This window comes from Thalia democratica, chromosome 1, assembly GCF_965202585.1.
Source record: "Thalia democratica chromosome 1, ktThaDemo2.hap1.1, whole genome shotgun sequence".
Classification (NCBI taxonomy): domain Eukaryota; kingdom Metazoa; phylum Chordata; class Thaliacea; order Salpida; family Salpidae; genus Thalia; species Thalia democratica.
The window spans coordinates 28,994,221-29,013,811 of record NC_139165.1 but is presented as its reverse complement, the minus strand read 5'-3'; the positions used below and the strand labels follow the sequence as shown (position 1 = coordinate 29,013,811).

Sequence of the window (19,591 nt, the reverse complement as noted above, 5' to 3'; positions counted from 1 at the left end):
TATTTGATCATTCTTTAAAAAAATTTAGTCTAGGTTTCATAAAACTAAACCTAAAAATACTCAGAAGAAAATAAATTCACAACAGATTTAATTTCTCTAGAACATGTAATCTTTAAATGAAACCTTAGTTTATTTTGCCAAACAGGCTTGTTTAAAAAACTCACCAGGTATAATTAAAACAAATATTTGCGCGCCAACAAACCAAATAATAATGTAAAAATATTTCAAACCGACTATTTGTATGAAAATAAAGGAAAAAGAAAGTACCAGACTTTACTTAGTAATCTCTGTAATAAAAAAATATTTTAATAAGTGTATTTATAATAGCCTCTTTAGAGTGGAAGTCACCAAACACACCCTTAGGTAATAAGGAAACTGCGGAATTTTTAAAAGTGAATACTGATAAAATCAAAGATAAAATTAGTTTTAGGCGGGTATTTGAATGAAAATGAAGAAAAAAGTACCAGACTTTACTAGGCAATCTCCGTGTATTAAATAAATTACAATCACCTCTTTAGGGTGGAAGTTACCAAATACATCCCCTAGGTAATAAGGAGGCAACGGAATCTTTAAAAGTGAATACTGACCGGCGACAAAGAAAAGCAAAACAAACTTTTAATTAAAGAATTACGACCAAAACATTTGGTGAAAACTAAAAACAATTGCCTCTTACTTAAAATGTAAAAAAGTATAAGTTGGTTTTATTTTTGTACTATCTAACTTAAGTTAAGAAAATGCAAAATGATAAAATTTTTCTGTTTTATTTACAAAAGTAAAAACAAATGCTTAACAACTTTTTATTCTACTTTGAAATCAAGTAAAATAAAAATTGTATAGTATAAAAATGCATTGTTAGCGAAAATTTGTACAGCAAAAATGTTAAAAGTTTATACGGTTTATAAACATATACTAAAATGTATGATACTCTTAACATAATTTTAGCGTTTATAATATTATATTAAAGTTCAAAAACTAAGGTTTTCATCTTTAAAACTACACAAGTTTAAAGATTTGACTAGAGACCATGTTCATGTTTAAACTTATCTCTCAAAAAAAAAAACTAATAACTGTAAGTGTAAGTTCAAAATAATTTTGGAATACAAGAGTATAAGCAAAAAATATTTAACAATATAAATTTTATTAATTGTTCTTTAGTAATTTGAAATTTTCAGAGTTAATGCCGTGAAGTAATTTAAATCTAAGCTTTAAAGCTGATTTGAAATTTGAACAAAAATTTGGTTAAGTCAACAGAGTCGGCTAAAATGTAATTTGCAAACAAAACAAACTAGCATGAAAACCAGATAAAAAATTCAAAATAAACTAAGTAATCGTTAAAAAAAATAATATTAAGGTTTTTAGTTTTTGTTGCAAAAAAGGATGAATTTTACCTACTTCATAATATTAAAGGTGCATAATAAAAACTAATAATATGTAAATAAATGTTTTCAAATATAAATCAAATATGTACAAAACCTTAAACAAAATGTATATAAATAAAACCAGCAATCCTTAAGTTCTGTTATTTTATTTTGAGTGTTGCAAAATGTAAACAAAGTTAGCTAAAGACAACACTTTTTAAAACTTGCTAAACAATTTAAAATTTACCAACGTTTAAATACAATACTTTTTTAAACTAAATCAAATATTCAAATAAGATTTTACCTAATAAATTTAGTTAACACTGCTTTATACATATCTATCATGTTAAAAACTTTCAAAAACATTATCTTAAAACCCACAACCTGTATCAAGTTACTTTCTTAACTGTAGTCATAAAACACATGTATTTTTAATTTTATTAAAACACAATAACTCAAAAGCAACAATCTTTATAACGTTTATTTATCTGAATAATCTTAAGGGAATGAATGTATTTTTTTTAAATACATTCATTCTAAAACCCTCCATCTTCCTAATTCGAACTCTCTCGCTTCTCTCACATGAGGTAGCTCTGGTGGACCTCCTGCTTCTTGCCCGGCCACGCCTCCTTGTGGTAGATCTTCTTCTTCTCGTCCAATGAGAAGTCTTCGATTTGCTTGCCGGGTTCCGATTGGATGACGTCGTGCGGGCTCTCGAACATGATTGGCTCGTCGTTCACATCGGGGCACAGGTTGATTGCTGTGGAAAATTATGTTGATTAGGAAAACATGATTTAAAATCAGTGAATTTGTAAATTTAAAGGTTAATAGATGAAAATTAAATATATTTTTTAAATTAATTAAATAAAACCATATTATTTAAAAATATGTAAAAGTCGCAACTGGTAAGGATTAGAAAAAATAAAGTTGTTTGTTTAAACTAAATTATTATTTTATTTTGGGCTTTTTATCAATAAATATAAAAATAAAGCTAAGAAATGAAAATTTCAACTAAATGCCAAAAAGAAGTTGCTAACCTTTTAATTGATACATTTTTCTCCTAAATTATAAAAATTTAAGGAAAATTAAATGCATTTGTTATTTACTTCTTTTATAAGCAACAAAAAAAACTTTTAATACTAAAACTAGCGTCTGCTTGAACTTATGCTTAAAATAAAAGTCACTTATTTATAACTATTACAATTTAAACATACAATACACATTTTTTATACATATTACTAATTACAAAATGTGAATTAAAATAGATATAAAAGATTTTAATAATTTTTAGCTTAATTCGTTAGCCAAAAAAAGTTTGATTCGACTACTTGTGGCCTCAATATTAATACGATATATTAAACAAGACATTATCTTACCAGTGGCAGACTTGGTATCCTGCATGGCAACTCCTGAGGTCTTGGTTGCTAGGTTACCACTATTTTCTGTGATGTCCCCGTATAAGCCCTTGTTGTAAAAGTCTTGAACGTGCTTCTTTACTGGCGTGTTCACAGGTGCTAACCCTGTTGATCTGCGGAAAAAATATAACTCGTTGTTGACTTAAGTACAGAAAAATATTAAATATTTATACAAACTATCTGAAATTTCTGACAGTTTTTTTGTAGTTAAGTGAAGCTGATCTACTACATAAATTATATTAAAATAATAAGCAAGGACCTAACTCTCTTATTAGAAAATATTTAAACATTTTCAGTAAAAATTTTTACAAGAAACGAATGATTTCTATAAACTACACTGGTGATTAGAATCAAAATTTTATATACTCAAACAACATATAAATCAATATATTGAAAAAAAGCATTACACCCAACAAACCTCGCCCTCTTATTAGGTATAATTTCCACTGATATCAGGTTCCTGAACCTTCCCACACTTGCATCCACATCCTCTGGGTTGATAACTTCCTCCCTCTCAGCAAACACCACTGACTTCCTCTTGCGTTTGAACAGCTTCGGTGGTTCCTGGATGACCAGTACGCGCTTGTTCACCGCTGTGTTGTATCTGAGTGTTGGAAATATTATATTTATTATGAATGACTAAAACAATTTTATTAACTGCTGTGTTGTACCTGTGATCATTTTGAACTTACTAAAAATAACAATTAAAGAGTTTAGGACACTTAAATTATATATTGAGTTTTAAAAACATTTAAATATTATTTGTTAAAATATATGTGTGTGTTAAGTCAATTAAATTTTTAAACTTGTAACTGATATCTTTCTGCTTGCTTGGCACTTTTAAAGAAATTAAAAACTTAAGTACAAAAAATGAAGAAAAAGTGCAAAAGCAGTAGTTTTTCTTGTTTGTGTTCAAAATGATATAACACTAAATATTTCATAGTATTTCTTTTACTACAAAATTGATTTTATTGTAACGTTTATTAAAAGTTTAAGTTATCACGTAATTTATAATCTTAAAACTTACTCAGTCAGATTGTCAAGTTCTTTCTCCTCCACAGGCAGATCGATCAAGCCCTCCTCTTTAACGTCCACTTGGGGTCCCACTTGCACGATAGGTGGTTTCTCCTTCAACACGTAGTGCCTGCTGGACGCACCGAAGCGGAACGACATGTCCCATGGAACCGGGGTTGGTTTGTTGGACTCCAACCTGTAGGAGAAAATATTTTAGCTGTTTATAAATTTATCCAGTTTGTCGTTTTACTATATAATATAACTTAAAAGCATTTAAATCCTTTGTTTGAAAAATTTAAAATCACTTTTTAACCTATTATTGTAGTAGTCAGCATTGTATGGTAATTTGACAAACAGATTTAAAAACTGATGTTAAATGGTTAAGAGTGAAATTTTGAAACTGTAAACTTCTTGCTGAGCTTATATATCAAATAAGATAAAATGTTAAACATAAGTTTTCTCCACTCATATTAAGCAAAAAATGAATAGAAATTCTGAACCTCATTTTGTAGTAGCTATGTTTGTTGTCAAGGCCAAACAAGAGCAACAAAGTTGCAATAAACGAATAAGTTTATCCCAGGTCAATACACAAAATGGGATAAAAAAATTAGTTGTTAATGATCTATGTTAAAAAAAAATTATAACCTACCTCAAAGTCTTAACAAACGACCCATGAGTACTTCCCAGGTCCACCATGAACATCCTCTTCAAATGCTTGTGGTACACCAACACTGCGTGAGTCCTTGAACAGGATCCGTGGTTGGTGACAAAATCACAGGTGTCATTGTTCCTGCCAAAGAAGTAATGACTCTTCTCGTCAATTATGAGCTTTTCTACTAACTTCTCCCCCTTCATCACGTTCAAATGGGTGCCTATGAATGATAAAATTAGTCAATGGAAATAGATACAAAAATAAATTTCAAATTTTTTTATCGTATGATTATTATTTGTGATAATTTTTTAACTAGAAAGTTTATTACAAACACCTAACTATTCTTACTATGTTTTATTTTTATTACATTTTGGATATATTAAACAGAGCTTTAGTTTAATGTTATATTTTTTATGTTATTTATCTTAACGTCAAGGTTCTCTACCATTTTTTTTTCTTTCTTCAAGTTTAAATGGGTTTACAAATGCATAACAATGTAGACTTTTATTGTAAAATAAGTTGATTTAAAAGTTTTTAAAATACTAATAACATCATAAAAACAAATAACTGGTGAAATTAAATAATCTATGTATTAATGCAGTACAGTAACCTCTCGCTTATTTACGCACATTGTGTCAACAGAAAAAATATGTAAAGATACGAGAGATCGTAAAGATTCGAGAGGTACTAAATATACTTACTATAATGGCTGTTTTTTGATATTGCATCTAGTTAAAAGCAGACTGGAGACTTTCCCTTTTTTTAACAGTTTGTTTACTTTACTTATAAATATGAAAACAAAAGATAAAACTATACATATCTTAAATAGAAAGGATTTAAATTTATATAAAATAATAATACTTGTAGAAAAAATTTACTAATTTTGATAATAAGTATACTTTATCTTTATCTTATTTTAAATGCAACTTATTTGATACTTAACATTTATATTCTATTCTACTTAGCAAATTCAATTTATAATAAAGCATTTGTTTACAATTAAGAAATGGTGAGGTGTCTATATTTAAATTTGTTTCTATAGCCTTTTCCAAAAACATGCTTTTAGTGCTTCTTTTGAACAAAAATATATAAAATATAAGAAAAATGTTTAATAAAAAATGTTTATGCTACTACAACTTTTTTAATTTGACCTTTGCCCACATAAGGATAAACTTGTTTTGCATTGTATTAGATATATTAATGAGTTTTTTGAGTAGGAATGAAATTTCATGCTATTAGAATTAATCTCTTATTGCTAACAAAATTTCTAATATACTGAGACATTACTGAATGTTTATGAATTAGTCAATGAACATAAGTTTACAAAGTCTAGAGAGGTGAGTTAGCATTTAAAAACATATTTTAAATTAGAAATATACAATAAACCTAATTTGTGCAATATTAAAAAAAATAAAATGTTTATTCTTTGAATTTTTAAGAATTCTAAAATGCATAAATATGCAATAGGTTACTGTATGTAAACAAACATTTTAAAATAATAATTCTAATTGAAAAACTTATGGTATATAGTTTTACACTAAGTAATAATAATAAGGCTATTCAAAAATGTTAAAACATTTATGGCTTGATATAAAAAAGCAAATAAAAACTAAAAACTCACAGAACTCGAAAAAAAAAACTTTTGGTACAGTAATTAGATACCAATCTAAAAACAAACACACTAAAAAAAAGCATTAAAAAAGTTTAAAAACATTTAGATATTTATTAAATTAAACATAAAACACAAAAACTTTTAAACCTGGAGGTGCAATTCCTGCCCATGTGGGAACTTCAAAGTTGACTGCCTTCCTTGCAGCTATTATTTGAGCTTTTGAGTACATTTTAATTTAATTCTATAATCTATATATAAGAGTTATTTTGGATAAACAAAAAAAAATACTTGGCAGTGGTGATAACTTAAAACAAACTAAGTTTTTCATAAAAATACTAGTATATTTCTATTTGGAAAGGTAGATCCATACCTTGCTTTAGGTAAATGCTATGTAAAAACTAAAACTTGTAGATTATTACATAAATAGTTTTCATAATAGAAAAAAGTATCTAAATCTATTTAACAGTATCTAAGATGGTAAATATCATATTTAAAAAAATAAATTAATCAAAAAATGTTATTTATTTTAAATGATTATTTTAAAAATCTGAAGCAAAACACCATAAAAAAGGTTTAAATGACCTTATAATTAAGACTATTATTTTATTACAAAACTTTTGATGTGAATATTACTTAACAGGGTTGTCATTCTTTGAACCAGAAAAAAACAATCTGAGTTATTAAGAAAATGATAAAACAATTGAACCAAAAAATAAAACAAAATAACTGTTAATTATTTAAAAATTTAAAAAGTTAATAATAATGCTTTAATATCTAATACTTCCAAAAAATAACAAAACTACTCTGTAAAACTACATAACTTATGATAAAATTTAAAGTCAGACAATCTAGTTATAAAATTTTGAAAAATACCCAAACAAGCAGAAGTTTAAAAAAAAAGTTCAAACAGAATTTATCCTGAGTAGCCTTAGTGACCAAAAACTAGATTGAGTCAGCTTGAGTTCAAAAGAAAACTTGAAAAAACTAGTAAGAAACAAAAATTATGCTATTTGTCAAGGATAAATAATCAAAAATATCATTGAAAAATAACTAAGGCACTTAAGGGCATGGGGGGTAAATCACTTTTTTCATAATTTGATTATATTTTCAGAGCCTTAACTAAACTAAAAAATTTTTGTTACAGACTTTTAATATTCAAAATAGTTTTTGATATACAGCCAGTTGAAGTCAATAGGTACCTTATTGGGGGAGAAAACAAAAACAACAAGTAAATAGAAATCACTGAATATTTCAATGTATTATTCAAGTGAATGTATTATTTTATGTATTATTATTAAAATAATAAAAATTTGTATTATTATTAATGTTTATGTATTATTAAATTCCATGTATTATTCTTTTGTAGTCACCCTAATTACATTATTCAGATTCTGATACATTTTTTTATATTTATTTTTAAATCATGGGTTTGTAAATGTTAATTGCACTGTTCATAATTTTTATCTTTTTAAATTTTAATTTTGTATTTCAAATACTTTTCTCATGTATATTTCATTCATGGGGTATTTAAATGTTAATTGCACTAACCATTATTTTAGTTTATCAAAATTTAGTATGACCTAGTTTTAAACATGGGGTATGTAAATTTAAATTGCACTGTTCTTAATTTTTTTGAAATAAACAAACTCTAATTTGTTTGTTTAAAAATTGGACTTAATAAACAACTTGAAGTTAATAATTTTTTCCTGGTTCCTTTAGTTTTTGTTTTATTTAAATTTAATATACCTTTAGTTTTTTTTAAATATAATATATATATATGTATTAATAGTTTTAGGGTTGTTTTTATTATAACAAAAAAGCATTTTGAACACAGCCTTTTTCAGCTAAAAAGAGGGTTGCCACTAAAACTAAAAAGAAAAATTATATTGTAATCCATAAAATGTAGCAAATTTATAGGGAATTATCAAAAAAAAAAATTGATTGATATATAGTGCTAGAGAATAACCAAATTAAACTATTTTTCATGCTCTTCTTAAACTTTATTTTAACATCTATTTTTAAGCTATTTAGTTTAAAATAGAGTTTGATGTTTCTAAGTCTTAATGTCTATTTTATATAGCTTATAGCATAAAATAAAAACTTTCTGCTCTAGACAGTATTAAGGGTATAGGAGGGGGGTAAACACCCTTTTTTGGTTTTTGATCTTATTTTATATAGTTTTTACTATGCTGCAAAATTCTTTTTACAGATTTAAAAAATTCAAAACAGTTTTTAGATATAGCCGGTCTAAGTCAAAGACAACAATAGGTTCCTTATAAAAAGCGCAAACTATACAGACAACAATAGGTTCCTTATAAAAAGCGCAAACTATACGGCAAAAATTTACTATTTCACTAAACATCTATCTTCTCCTACGTTTTTTGAGATAACTACCTCAAATTTTCAGGAAATGTTCCTTGATATATTTAGAAAATTCTGTTGGAAGGAATTTTAAAAAATTAGAAATAAAAATTTTACATAAAAAATAAACAAAATAAAACAGTATTTTTTTGGTTTTTTTGTCATAAAATTATTTTTTTTATTTAAAAAAAAATCCTCCAACAAATTTTTTAAACATTGCAAGGAAAATTTCCTGAACATTTGAGGTAGTTATCTCAGGAGGAGATAGATTTTTAGTGAAATAGTCTACTTTTGCCATTTTAGTTTGCGCCTCCCATAAGGATCCTATTGTTGCCTCCAACTTTGACCAGCTATATCTCAAAAATTATTTTGAATTTTTTTTATTTGTAAAAAGCATCTTGTAGCTTAGTAAAAACTATACAAAATAAGATCAAAAACCAAAAAGGGTGTTTACCCCCCATGCCCTTAAACTACGTACATTAGTAGTATTATAGTATATCAGTATAATAGTTAAGATAAAAGAGGCATTTTGAATTATTTTAAAAAGGTGTTTATTAATTATTTTATATAGCAAACTAAAAAATTGAAAACATTTAAGTTTTTTTATTGCTGAATAACAATATAGTAGATAAAGTAGTTCATTAACTACTTTTAAATTTTTACCAAAAAGCTGGACAATAATGTCCATGAGAGTTTTTTAGTATATTTTAGGTATTTTAACTTTTATTAAAATGTTTAGTGATGCTAATAAACTTTAAAATGCACTTCATGTTTTTAACTCTAAAAAGAAGTGCATATAACTTTGAAATACATATAAAACTATTATAACCAAAAAAATAATATTGGTTATATTATCACAAAAATTTCAATCACCAAGCAAAAAAACGTAATTTTTAAGGATTTGCACATATATTTCAATTTTTTCTAGGTATTTTTCAGAACATTGCAAATTTATAGGGAAGTGGGAAAGTATAAAGTGCGTACTTAAGAAATGCATAGTTGGTAGGTTTCTGTAATCAAAAATTGGTGAGAGTTACATCAAACTCTGAGTTTGTAAAAATATTTCAAAAAAGTATGATGAGCCAAATTAAATAAAACTTACTGTTTATTAAATTTAAATACTTAATAATATCAAAATGACATCTAAGGGAAAAACAAAGTTAAAATAAAAAAGAGATGCTTCAAAGTCATAAAAATTACAAGCAAGAAAATTAAAAATAACATATTCAAACTAGCCTGAGTTTTGCATTTATACATAAAATAAACATGTCATCTAGAAAAAATTAAAATAAAAAAGGCGAATATTGAAAAGTTCTTAGTTTGATGCTACAGTCTATATAAACTAATTTTAATGGCTTTTATATTCATTATCTTTTAACAATTAGATTTGAATACCTAGATTTGCACTATTTTATATGCAAATTAAAATAGATTAATATATTTTTTTATTAAAAGATAATAACATAACACTTAGCTATAGTAAAAATAAAAACAACTAACCTGAATGACTAAAAACTAGCCTGGGTTAATTTAAAATTAGTAAACAATAAATCTAATTTTTTATTCCAGATTACATTTATAAATTATTTTAGTGTGCAGAAGTAAACCTTTAAAGAATAAAAGTTTGTTTAAATATATGCAATTCATTCTTCTTTTATTTTTCATGGTTGTTATAAAATTACATTATGCTATACAACTACAAAGACAACTTATCTTTTATAACATAAAGTTAAACTTTAATTAATTTATTTAATTGTTTAAATACTATTTCCGTGACTGTTACATATCTTTTTAGATTTATTTAATGATGAGGTCTTTGACCAAAACTTAGTTTGTAAAATGAATTCTTGAAAGAATAAATTCATTATATCTTCTCTAGAAGTTGATATCTCTTTATTTGTTTTCTTAAAACCAAAACATACAATATTAAATTTTAATTGTGATTAAAATTTATCATTTATAATTTACTTTGCAATAAAACTTTAAGAAACTAATAAATTTAAAAGCTTTAAGCTGTGGTGGTTATTAAGATCTTTTGGTCATTATAAAGTGCCAAGAACCTATGGTCTTTGGTTTGTATATTGAACAATATAAAAACTTTATTTTTTAATTTTTTTAATATAAGTTTGTTAAACAATATTAAGATTTTTTTTTAGTATATACTAATTAACACTTTATTTTAAATTCATTAAGAGCAGGAATACAAATCTATTCATTCACTTATATGTTTACAAAAAGCTTTGAAAAATAGTAGTCACATGGCAGAAACTTATTACTGAAAATTACAATTAACACTATGTAATCAAAAAATTATATTGTAGAAATAGTAAACTACTAATAATCAACTAATTTAAATCTTAATAAACTAGAGCTCATAAAAAAAAACATTTAGCTAGTTTGATTTCTTATAGTTGATTTTTATATATAAAACTAGCCAAAGTTACTAAAAAAATGCTAGATGAGTATGCCTCAGTTTTTTTGTACTTAAAACTACCCTGAGTGTGAAACAACCCTGTAGAATTCAGATTTAAAAACAAACATCAAACCAGGCCAATCCAGTATTGCTCATACCCAGTCAATATGTTTCTTAGTAAAAAAACCATAAATTTAGCAGAAAATTAAGTATAATTCTGGTTGACTATTAAAAATTAGTCCTATAAATAAAAACCAAAAAATTAATTACTCAATATTAAATTTAAAAATTGTAGCATTACTTCAATTGTTTTACTTTTTTTTAAGGATGGATAAAATTTGGGAAAAACCGTTTGTGATAAACTAAAAAACACTAGTTTGTTATTAAAAAACAAAAAAGTTCTGTAGTTTATGCGTGACTGAGAAATTAAGAACCTTCTGATTATTTGATATTTTACATATTTTTATTTAAAGCTTTAAAAATAAAACTTCTTTTTTGATTTATTTTTATATAAGTGGGTCAAGAATAAGGGTTTAATGTTATTGATATACTGATGTCGTATCACTTCGCCACATTTGCATAAGGTTGTGTATAAAAAATATAAACCATACAACCGCAGCCGTTTATAAAACTGTAAGTAATACTTTAAACTTAGTAAGTCAGTTATATTTAAATGCACATTTGTGTTTTCTAAAATAACTCTCTTATTTTGCAAATAAACAACAGAAAATGATTTTAATAAGTTTTTTATGTTGATTACGATAAATTAAGGGATGCAAAAAAAACTTTATACAACATGACTATATTATACTCTTTTATTTAAAGAATTTCTAATAAGTTAAGAAGACTGTTAATTTTATGATTTCTTATATAATAGTGTGGTTTTTAATATTTTTCATTATTAACCACAATCAAAAAATAGTTTGTCTATCTAGAATGTCATTTTAGTTTGAGTAAACCAAATCACTGCTTCAAATAATATAATTAAGCTTTTTGCGGTAAAACTAGATTTTTTTTTCCACTTATTTTTTTTATCTATTTTAGTTCAAATTTATACCGAGCATTTTTCTATATGTAATAAACAAAATTATTTGCAAGGAGGTTTTATTGCTTGAAATAAATTTTTAGATAAGTGTATAAACTTATTCATTGAAAATAATTCGAATAAAATAAAAGTTTAAAAATTAGAAAAATGTTAGTATCTACAAAAAAAACCTCTAATAATCTTTTAACTAGAAAAGCCAAAGTACTAATGTTGATATACCAACAGAATACTGAATAGTTAGTAAATGTATGCTTGATGTTTTTTAAACAACTATAAATAAATAACTATTTTCATTAAAATTAAATCAAAGTTCAATCCTTTTATTTTGTTGTGTCATTAAATTTTTAGAAGTATTTTACGCTTAAATTTTTCGTTGAACTTGTATCGATTAGCAAGTTCTGATTTTTAGATATTTAACTCAAACATTTTTTAATATTGTGTGATTGCCCTGTTTACCCACCACGTTGAACTATCTATATACTTTTAGATAGTATGTAATGTAGACTAATGAAGTGATCTATAAAGCATAGGTGCCAGATTTCTAAGAGAAAACAACCACACAACAATTCGAACATAATATTCTAGGTTAAAATAACAAATAACTTACATAGTATTATTTAAAAATGTTTTGTTTTTGAAATTGTGAAAATTTTTTTCGACATCTGTGTAACAATAAAAATATTTAAGTAACTTTTAACACTTTTTACACATTAGTAACGATTCGTTTCAGTTGTCGGTTGATCGAAGAAAAATAAAATGCTGCTTCATAAATCGAAATAAAAAAAACTTGCTTACAACATTAAAAATAAAAAGGATTTAGTATAACACAAAATAGTTTAAAATAGTTAGAAGTTATTAGAAAACTTTGACATTTATCTAGTTTAATATATTTCTGTTAGTCGAAAATTTCGACAAAAGACTTAAAAAGATGTCTTGATTTTTATTTTTCCTCTACAAATTGTATATAAGCACTAGTAAAATTTTTCAATTTCTCGTTTATAAATAAATTGTCATTTAGTTATGTTAGGTAATAGGTTACGGTATTTTTAAATTAACTATTTAGTCTAAATCGTAGTTTAAACACTTTATCAGACTTTATTTGTATTTTTTTTACTATTACGGTTAATAAAAAAGAAAAGTATTTTTTATAAGTTTACATATGTTTTTTTTATTTTATTACATACATGTTTCAGGTTTTTATGAATTTTTCTTAATGTAGTCTTCCGAGATTGTATAATTTGTTTTTATAGTTGGTTTGAGTTTTGTGTTAGGTAAACCCCAAAAAGTAAAGTTTTATATTTTCCACAATTTAAAAATATATAATTTTAAATGTTATATTTATAATACTCAAGATTGAAGATTTGAAATAGAAGTAAATCGTTTTGTATTAGCAGAATATTTTCAAACATTGAAATTCAAATTATTTCCTTGAAATATATTTAGTAAATAAAAATCTATTTAAAAGTAGAACATTGTTTTACAATAGAATTCCTTTGAAACCTATGATTTTCCTTGAACTCAAATTGTTGCACTTAACCAAAAGTATGCCTTATTGAAGTTTTAGTCATATTAATACTGCCTAGTTGAGTTTAATTATATGTGAAATTATAAGTTAAAAAAAATAGAACAATGTTTTGTTTGTAGATTATTTTACTCCACCTTCTACAACTTTGAAAGAAAGAAAAATGTGAAAGCTCAGAACTATGGTCAATTGATTGGTGTGGAGAAAGACCTTTTAGTCATTAAGTCTTACACCATACATTTTATAACAGTATTTGAGCAGTTTTAATTAAAGCAATTAAAAAGAAACTTAAGATCAATGAGAAATCAATTTTATTATTAATTAACATTTTTTTCAAGTATTATCATTAAATTGACTCAAAACTAAATTATAAAAAAAATATGGTGTGCTCTTTTTTTTATACCCATTCTGCCAATATTGACTTTAGAAACCATAGTCTACTATGGACACCACACTGTCTCCTCCCTTAAAGTTTTAATTTTTATCTTCATGTCCTTTCACATTTGTCTTGTTGCTCTTTTTACAAGAACAACCACAAAAAATGCAATACAAAGTTCCATGATAATATAAAAAGGTAGAAATGGTAAAAATGACGTGAAAAAAAATATATATCCCATCTTCATTATGTAAATATAAATAAACATGAGTATACTATAAAACAAAACTATAAATCATACTATACTTTAATAAATCTGTAAATTTTCTATGTATGTGCTTAAATGTATTAAAAAAATAAATAAATATTTAGTACTTCTAATATATGTTATAACTAAATTATGATTGTTATTCTCATAATTATAATTGTTGTAAAAAACTTAAGGCAATGTAAATATCTACTTTAAATGAAGTCATACTTTTTAATGTACATATAGATTTTGAAGAAAACTTGATAAATATCTAGAAAGCTTCACATAAAAACAAGTAAAAAATTATAAGTTAACTTTGAGAGTAAACTTAAAAGTTGATCAAGGGAAAAAATTATATTAGTCAAAAAATATTCTATCAAATAATAATGTACATACTTAAAATACTTTTATTACTTGTATAGTGGACTCATCAGCTATATTATTTTTCTAAATATTAATATTGATAATCTAACAAGTAAATAAATTTCAAATTATTAAAGATAGTTAATAATAATTTTGTACTTATGTAAAAAATCTTTAACATCTAACTTATGAATTGATATAAGAATTAATTTAACAAAATTGATTTTAATTTGTAGTTTTAACTAAGATCAAAGTAGCATTTTTTTAAGAAACTTTTGATACACAAACTAATTTTTGAGGCGTAGTTGGTTATATTAGGAGAAAGAAAAAAGTTAACATTCACAAATAAGGTCAATGGGTTGGGTAGGAGTCTAAAATACAAGAAGGGTCAAATATGTACAAAGGTGCTTTTGCATGAAGGGTCACTTTTGCTCATTCACACAACTCATTCACAACTCAACACAACTCAAAAACTCATTCACACAAAGTGTCACTTTTAAACAATGACATATTTGCATGAGTTGGAAAATTTTAATTTTTTATGATTAACTTAAGTTAATTATTAATTTTTAAATATATCTATTACCCTAAACCCTTACCCTTAGTTAGTTTTTTTTCCTATTTTGTTTTTATAATTAAGTTTTTATTAATATTTTGTTTCCTGTTTTTTGTTATTAATTATTTTTGTTAGCAATATTTACTATCACTGTTACCTTTAACCCTTCCCTTTTCCGTAACTTTTTCTTTTGTATTTTTAGTAATTTATTGTTACTTTTGTTTCTTGTTTTTTTTTTTTTACTCTTGCAAATAAATGACTCTTTGTTCAAAAGTGACCCTCTGTGTAATGGTGACCCTAATGTACAAAAGTGACCCTTTGTGCAAAAATGTTATTGTGCAAAAATGTCTTTGTGCATATTTAAGCGATTCCCCAGTGGATTGGTGTTGAGAAAGACCTTTTGGACACTGAGCTGCTTCTAATTAAAACTTTAAGCTTACTAACAATTCTGAAAAAAAAAGTTTATAAATAATTTTATACACACTAATAAAACATTTAAAAATGGTAAGCACATTTTTTTAACTCATTACTGCCAATATTGACCATGAAAACCATAGTATACAATGGGCTCTACACTGTCGTTTCCCCTAGATTTTGATTTTTATGATCATTTAATTTTTTTTCCTGTTGCCCTTATACAAGAGCAAGTACAAAAAATGCACCAAATAACTCAAAATTAAGTCAGAGGGGAGTATTGTTAATGTCACTATACATAAAATATTTAGTATAATCGTAATACTATAAGAGCACAATGTGTTTTTTGATAGTGTTTTTAAGTTTTTAGTATATGTGCTTGTAGGTAGGTAAAAACTAAAAATTATAAATGTTTTGTAAACTGTTTCATTGATTTGTATACAATTCAATTTTGATCAATAGAATCAGACACTAGTAATAAATTAAATTTTTTAAACTATCTAGAACAAAATCACTTCTACTACTGAACAGCTTTACTTAAAAAATAAAAAATAATGAAGTTTAACAAATACTCTGAAAAAATAAAATACTAATATAAATATTATAAGTGAGTTTAATGAACTTTACTTAAAATTAACATTACACTATTTTTTTTTAACAAACAAATTAAACAACCAAATTAACTAAAAGATATGAAGTTTATACATCTATATTCTGAAACAAATTAACACTTAAGATCTAGTAAAACAAATAGTAAAAAATACACCGATTTGTTAAATTACACTATCAATGAAGATGAAAAAACACCATAAAATTTTAGATACAAAAAACAGAAAAGAAAAGTTATAAAAATATTAAAACTAATTAAATAGATTCCTTAAGGAAAAGTAAAAATAAAGTTGTAAATGAATAAAAATCACAAAAAAAAATATGTATCGTTTAATTTGAATTAAATACTTTCAATTTTGAGGAAATGTTTCTTGCAGTTTTTATAAAAAGTTTTCATTGGAATTTTTAATTTTCGATTGATTTTGTCTAGAAAAATCAATAAAATATAATCTGTTTTGTTTTTTAGTCATTAAGTTGTAAGTTTTTTTGATCATAAAGTTGGTCATAAAGTTTCCAATATTTAATTAAATTATTATAACACATTTTTCTAAATATCACAAGGAACATTTCCTTTAAGTTTTGATTTATTTATAGTAAAAATCATAGAAAATATATTTTTTGTGACTTTTTACTTACCTTTTTAGTTTTCTCCTTTTATAAGAAATATATTGTGCTCTCTGACAAAAGCTGTCCAAATCTCAAAAATTAGATTGAATATTAAAAACTATATAATAAAATATTAACCACAACATATTATAAATTTATAGAAATATTGATTTACCACTTTGTGGCCTAAATTTATTAACAGATAAGTTTAAAAAATTATTCAATTTTTTCTATAGTCTTTTTTTAAAATATTTTTGCTTAACTTAAAACATTTATATCATTAATTACTTTGGTTAAACAAATAATATTTATTTATTAATATATAATATTTCATCATGTTTTATTTATTCACTATTACACTATAAAGTTGTACTGCTTATGAGTTATTTAGTAAAGCGTTTCTGCTTGTTATTGTTATTGAGATATTAATATTTAAAATGTTTTTTAACCATTAGAAATCATTTTACTTGTTCAATCACAAAAAATATGTAATTTTTTTAATGGTATTAAAATACTACTATACTTATCTTTGAAATATATTTAGCAATATATTTGTTAATGAAGTCTTACTTATTCTTAAGTTTGGATTTTATTAAGATTTTTAAGTAAACAATTTAACTAACAAATTTTGTTATGAATCAAAAAAACTTATATAATTATAAAAAAGGTTTAATATTGTTTAAGTATTTTAAAAAAAATCACAATTAATGTAGCTTTGTAGTATGTTTTGAATATTTATTTATACTATTAAAGATAATTATTTTATTTTAAGTTTAGTTTTTTACTAAAAATGGACAAAAAATCTTTTTTTTTTAAACCTGGAAGAAGTACAAAAAACCTGGAAGGCATGGAAGGTAAACTATATATAATGTTCACAAAAAAATTATTTTATTAAAATGAATTTTAAATATCTGATGATGAAAGTACATTTAAATCAGGGTCATCACATACTCAGTCTATCTTAAACGTTTTTTTTGGTAACTTACACTGGCTTTTTTGCATCAAGTAGTGGCAGGTAATAAACGCTATAAAAAATAAGTAAGATTAAATATGAACAGTAGCATAACTGAACGGCTCTCTTACTTTTGAACATCTGTGAGTATTATATAATTAAAGAAAAAGTTAAATACACACAAGGTTGTTAAGTAAAAAAAGTATAGTGTTGTTTCATTAGTTTTATAGTTAATATTATTTTTTACCTTAAGTTTTTTTCCTAGATAAAAGGGACATAAAAACTCTATTAAAAAAGAATCTGAAAACCCAGTGACTATCTTTAAACTTTTTTTTTTTGCAAAAACCAGGCTATTTTCTTTTTAAAATTTAATTAAGTTTAATTGACTAAATTCACAATGCATTGTATTTTCTATTTAAAATGTTTCACTATATTTTGATTGAGAACATAGGAGTCATCTTACTTTTTAGAAAGTTATTTTATCTTAACTTAAAAAAAAGGGAAAAAAAAACTGACCAAGGGCAAGGTTTAAAAATTAGCAAAACATGTTCAACCTGAGCAAAAGTGACCCTCCATGCAAAAGTATCCCTTTGTGCAATTGTGACTGAAACTGGGCATTGACGAATGTGATAGCCAACAGCTGTTAGTCAATATATGTAATACACAAGTTCTTCATAGGTGTTTTAAAAATGAGCAGAAACAGCAAGTTGGCAATTCAAAACTTGCACTTTTTATTTCCCAAAATTGGTGCTCAAAAAGGATTTTTTTTAAAGTTACTGGCTCGCAACAGTTACCTCTTTTGCTTTAAATATATTGTGGCTTGAGTTAATTTCAAGTAAAGTTAAATAAAAAAGTCCCTAGATTTTTGCTTTTTTTTATAGATTTCCCAATTTTTTGTTTTGATCACTTAAGTTTTATCACACCACAAGCTTTAAGTAGATAGTTTTTTTTGGGAATAGGTATGAGAACTTTTAAAAAACACTAGCACAGGGGTCGAAAGGTTGAAAAAGAAACACTTTTGTTTTCTTAAGAAAGTTTTGTTTATTGATATTTTTTTGAACAAAAAAGAAGGCAGTTACAAACTTTTAAAGATTATTATAAAATAATTTTTTTTTTTGAAAAAAAAGTTTGATTGCTGCTTGGGTCCACAGTTTGCTGACATAATAGTTTAATGAGATGAAAAGACATTTTAAATGATTTTTAATTACTGTGCAGTGACTAGCAGCTTCTCTTTGTGGTAGACACACTTTTTAAAATATTACAACAAATATAAGCAACTCTATATTTATATCCAAAACAGGGCTGTTTTAATATTTTATAGTAAATTTGTTTTAAGCTCAATTAGATTAGGTAATAATAAATACTTGAATAAAATAATAATTTTAAAACAAAATACCAAAATACATTTTAATCTTTTTAAGTATACTACTAAAGTTTATTAAAAATGTAATATACTTAGCTTGAAAATATTCTCACTAAGATTTTTGGGGGAAAATTGGTGTCAAATTGTTAAAACTTTTGTTAAACAATATATTAAGCTATATGACTTATTATATTATAAAACTTATTTAACTGAAACGTTAAAACTACTGTTAGATATAAATTAATTAATTCCAAAAATTTAAGTTAAGATTTTTGCACCTGAACTTGCAATTTAAAAATAATTAAAATTATTAAAAAAATTCAAGTTAAATGTAAATAATAACTAAAAAAATGAAGTGTTATGTTAAACTATTGACCCAGAAATACTATATTGTTTCTATTTTATATGTATTAGACCATTAATCAAAAGTATAAACTATAAACAAAATTTTAAAATTTTACTTAATTATTTAAATAAGTTTAATGGTAGGATATTATTATAAAAAGCTCAAAATTAAAGATTTTTACAAAAATTTTTGTATATTTTCTAAGAAATAAAACTTAATTAAGTTAAAATAAATATACTTACTTATAATTTTTCTTTCTCAATTTATTTTCAATTTGAAATATATATGTCATAGTGTATAAAATTTTACGCAAGTTAAGGTATTTGAAATTTATTATAAATTTAAATAATTTTTTTCAGCATAA

The 19,591-nt window shown here is 24.4% G+C and overlaps 1 protein-coding gene across 1 annotated transcript; it reads right to left on the bottom strand.

Moving 5' to 3' along the window:
* Window positions 1-1,544: 1,544 nt before the first annotated feature.
* LOC145849809 (nuclear inhibitor of protein phosphatase 1-like) lies at window positions 1,545-6,301 on the bottom strand. Its single transcript, XM_082954876.1, has 6 exons — window positions 6,199-6,301; window positions 4,437-4,659; window positions 3,801-3,983; window positions 3,192-3,377; window positions 2,735-2,886; window positions 1,545-2,118 (listed from the first exon to the last, which is right to left on the bottom strand). Exons 1-6 carry the CDS (start codon window positions 6,278-6,280, stop codon window positions 1,937-1,939), a joined length of 1,008 nt encoding a protein of 335 aa, XP_082811002.1. The 5' UTR covers window positions 6,281-6,301; the 3' UTR covers window positions 1,545-1,936.
* Between the last annotated feature and the right edge of the window lie 13,290 nt (window positions 6,302-19,591).

Excerpts from the sequence above, each read along its gene's own strand:
- LOC145849809 (XM_082954876.1), bottom strand. The coding sequence starts at position 6,280 with ATGTACTCAAAAGCTCAAATAATAGCTGCAAGGAAGGCAGTCAACTTT. Across the intron at positions 3,378-3,800 it reads GAACTTGACAATCTGACTGA|ATACAACACAGCGGTGAACA; the intron begins GTAAGTTTTAAG and ends TCCAACACTCAG. Across the intron at positions 2,887-3,191 it reads ATACCTAATAAGAGGGCGAG|ATCAACAGGGTTAGCACCTG; the intron begins GTTTGTTGGGTG and ends TTTTTTCCGCAG.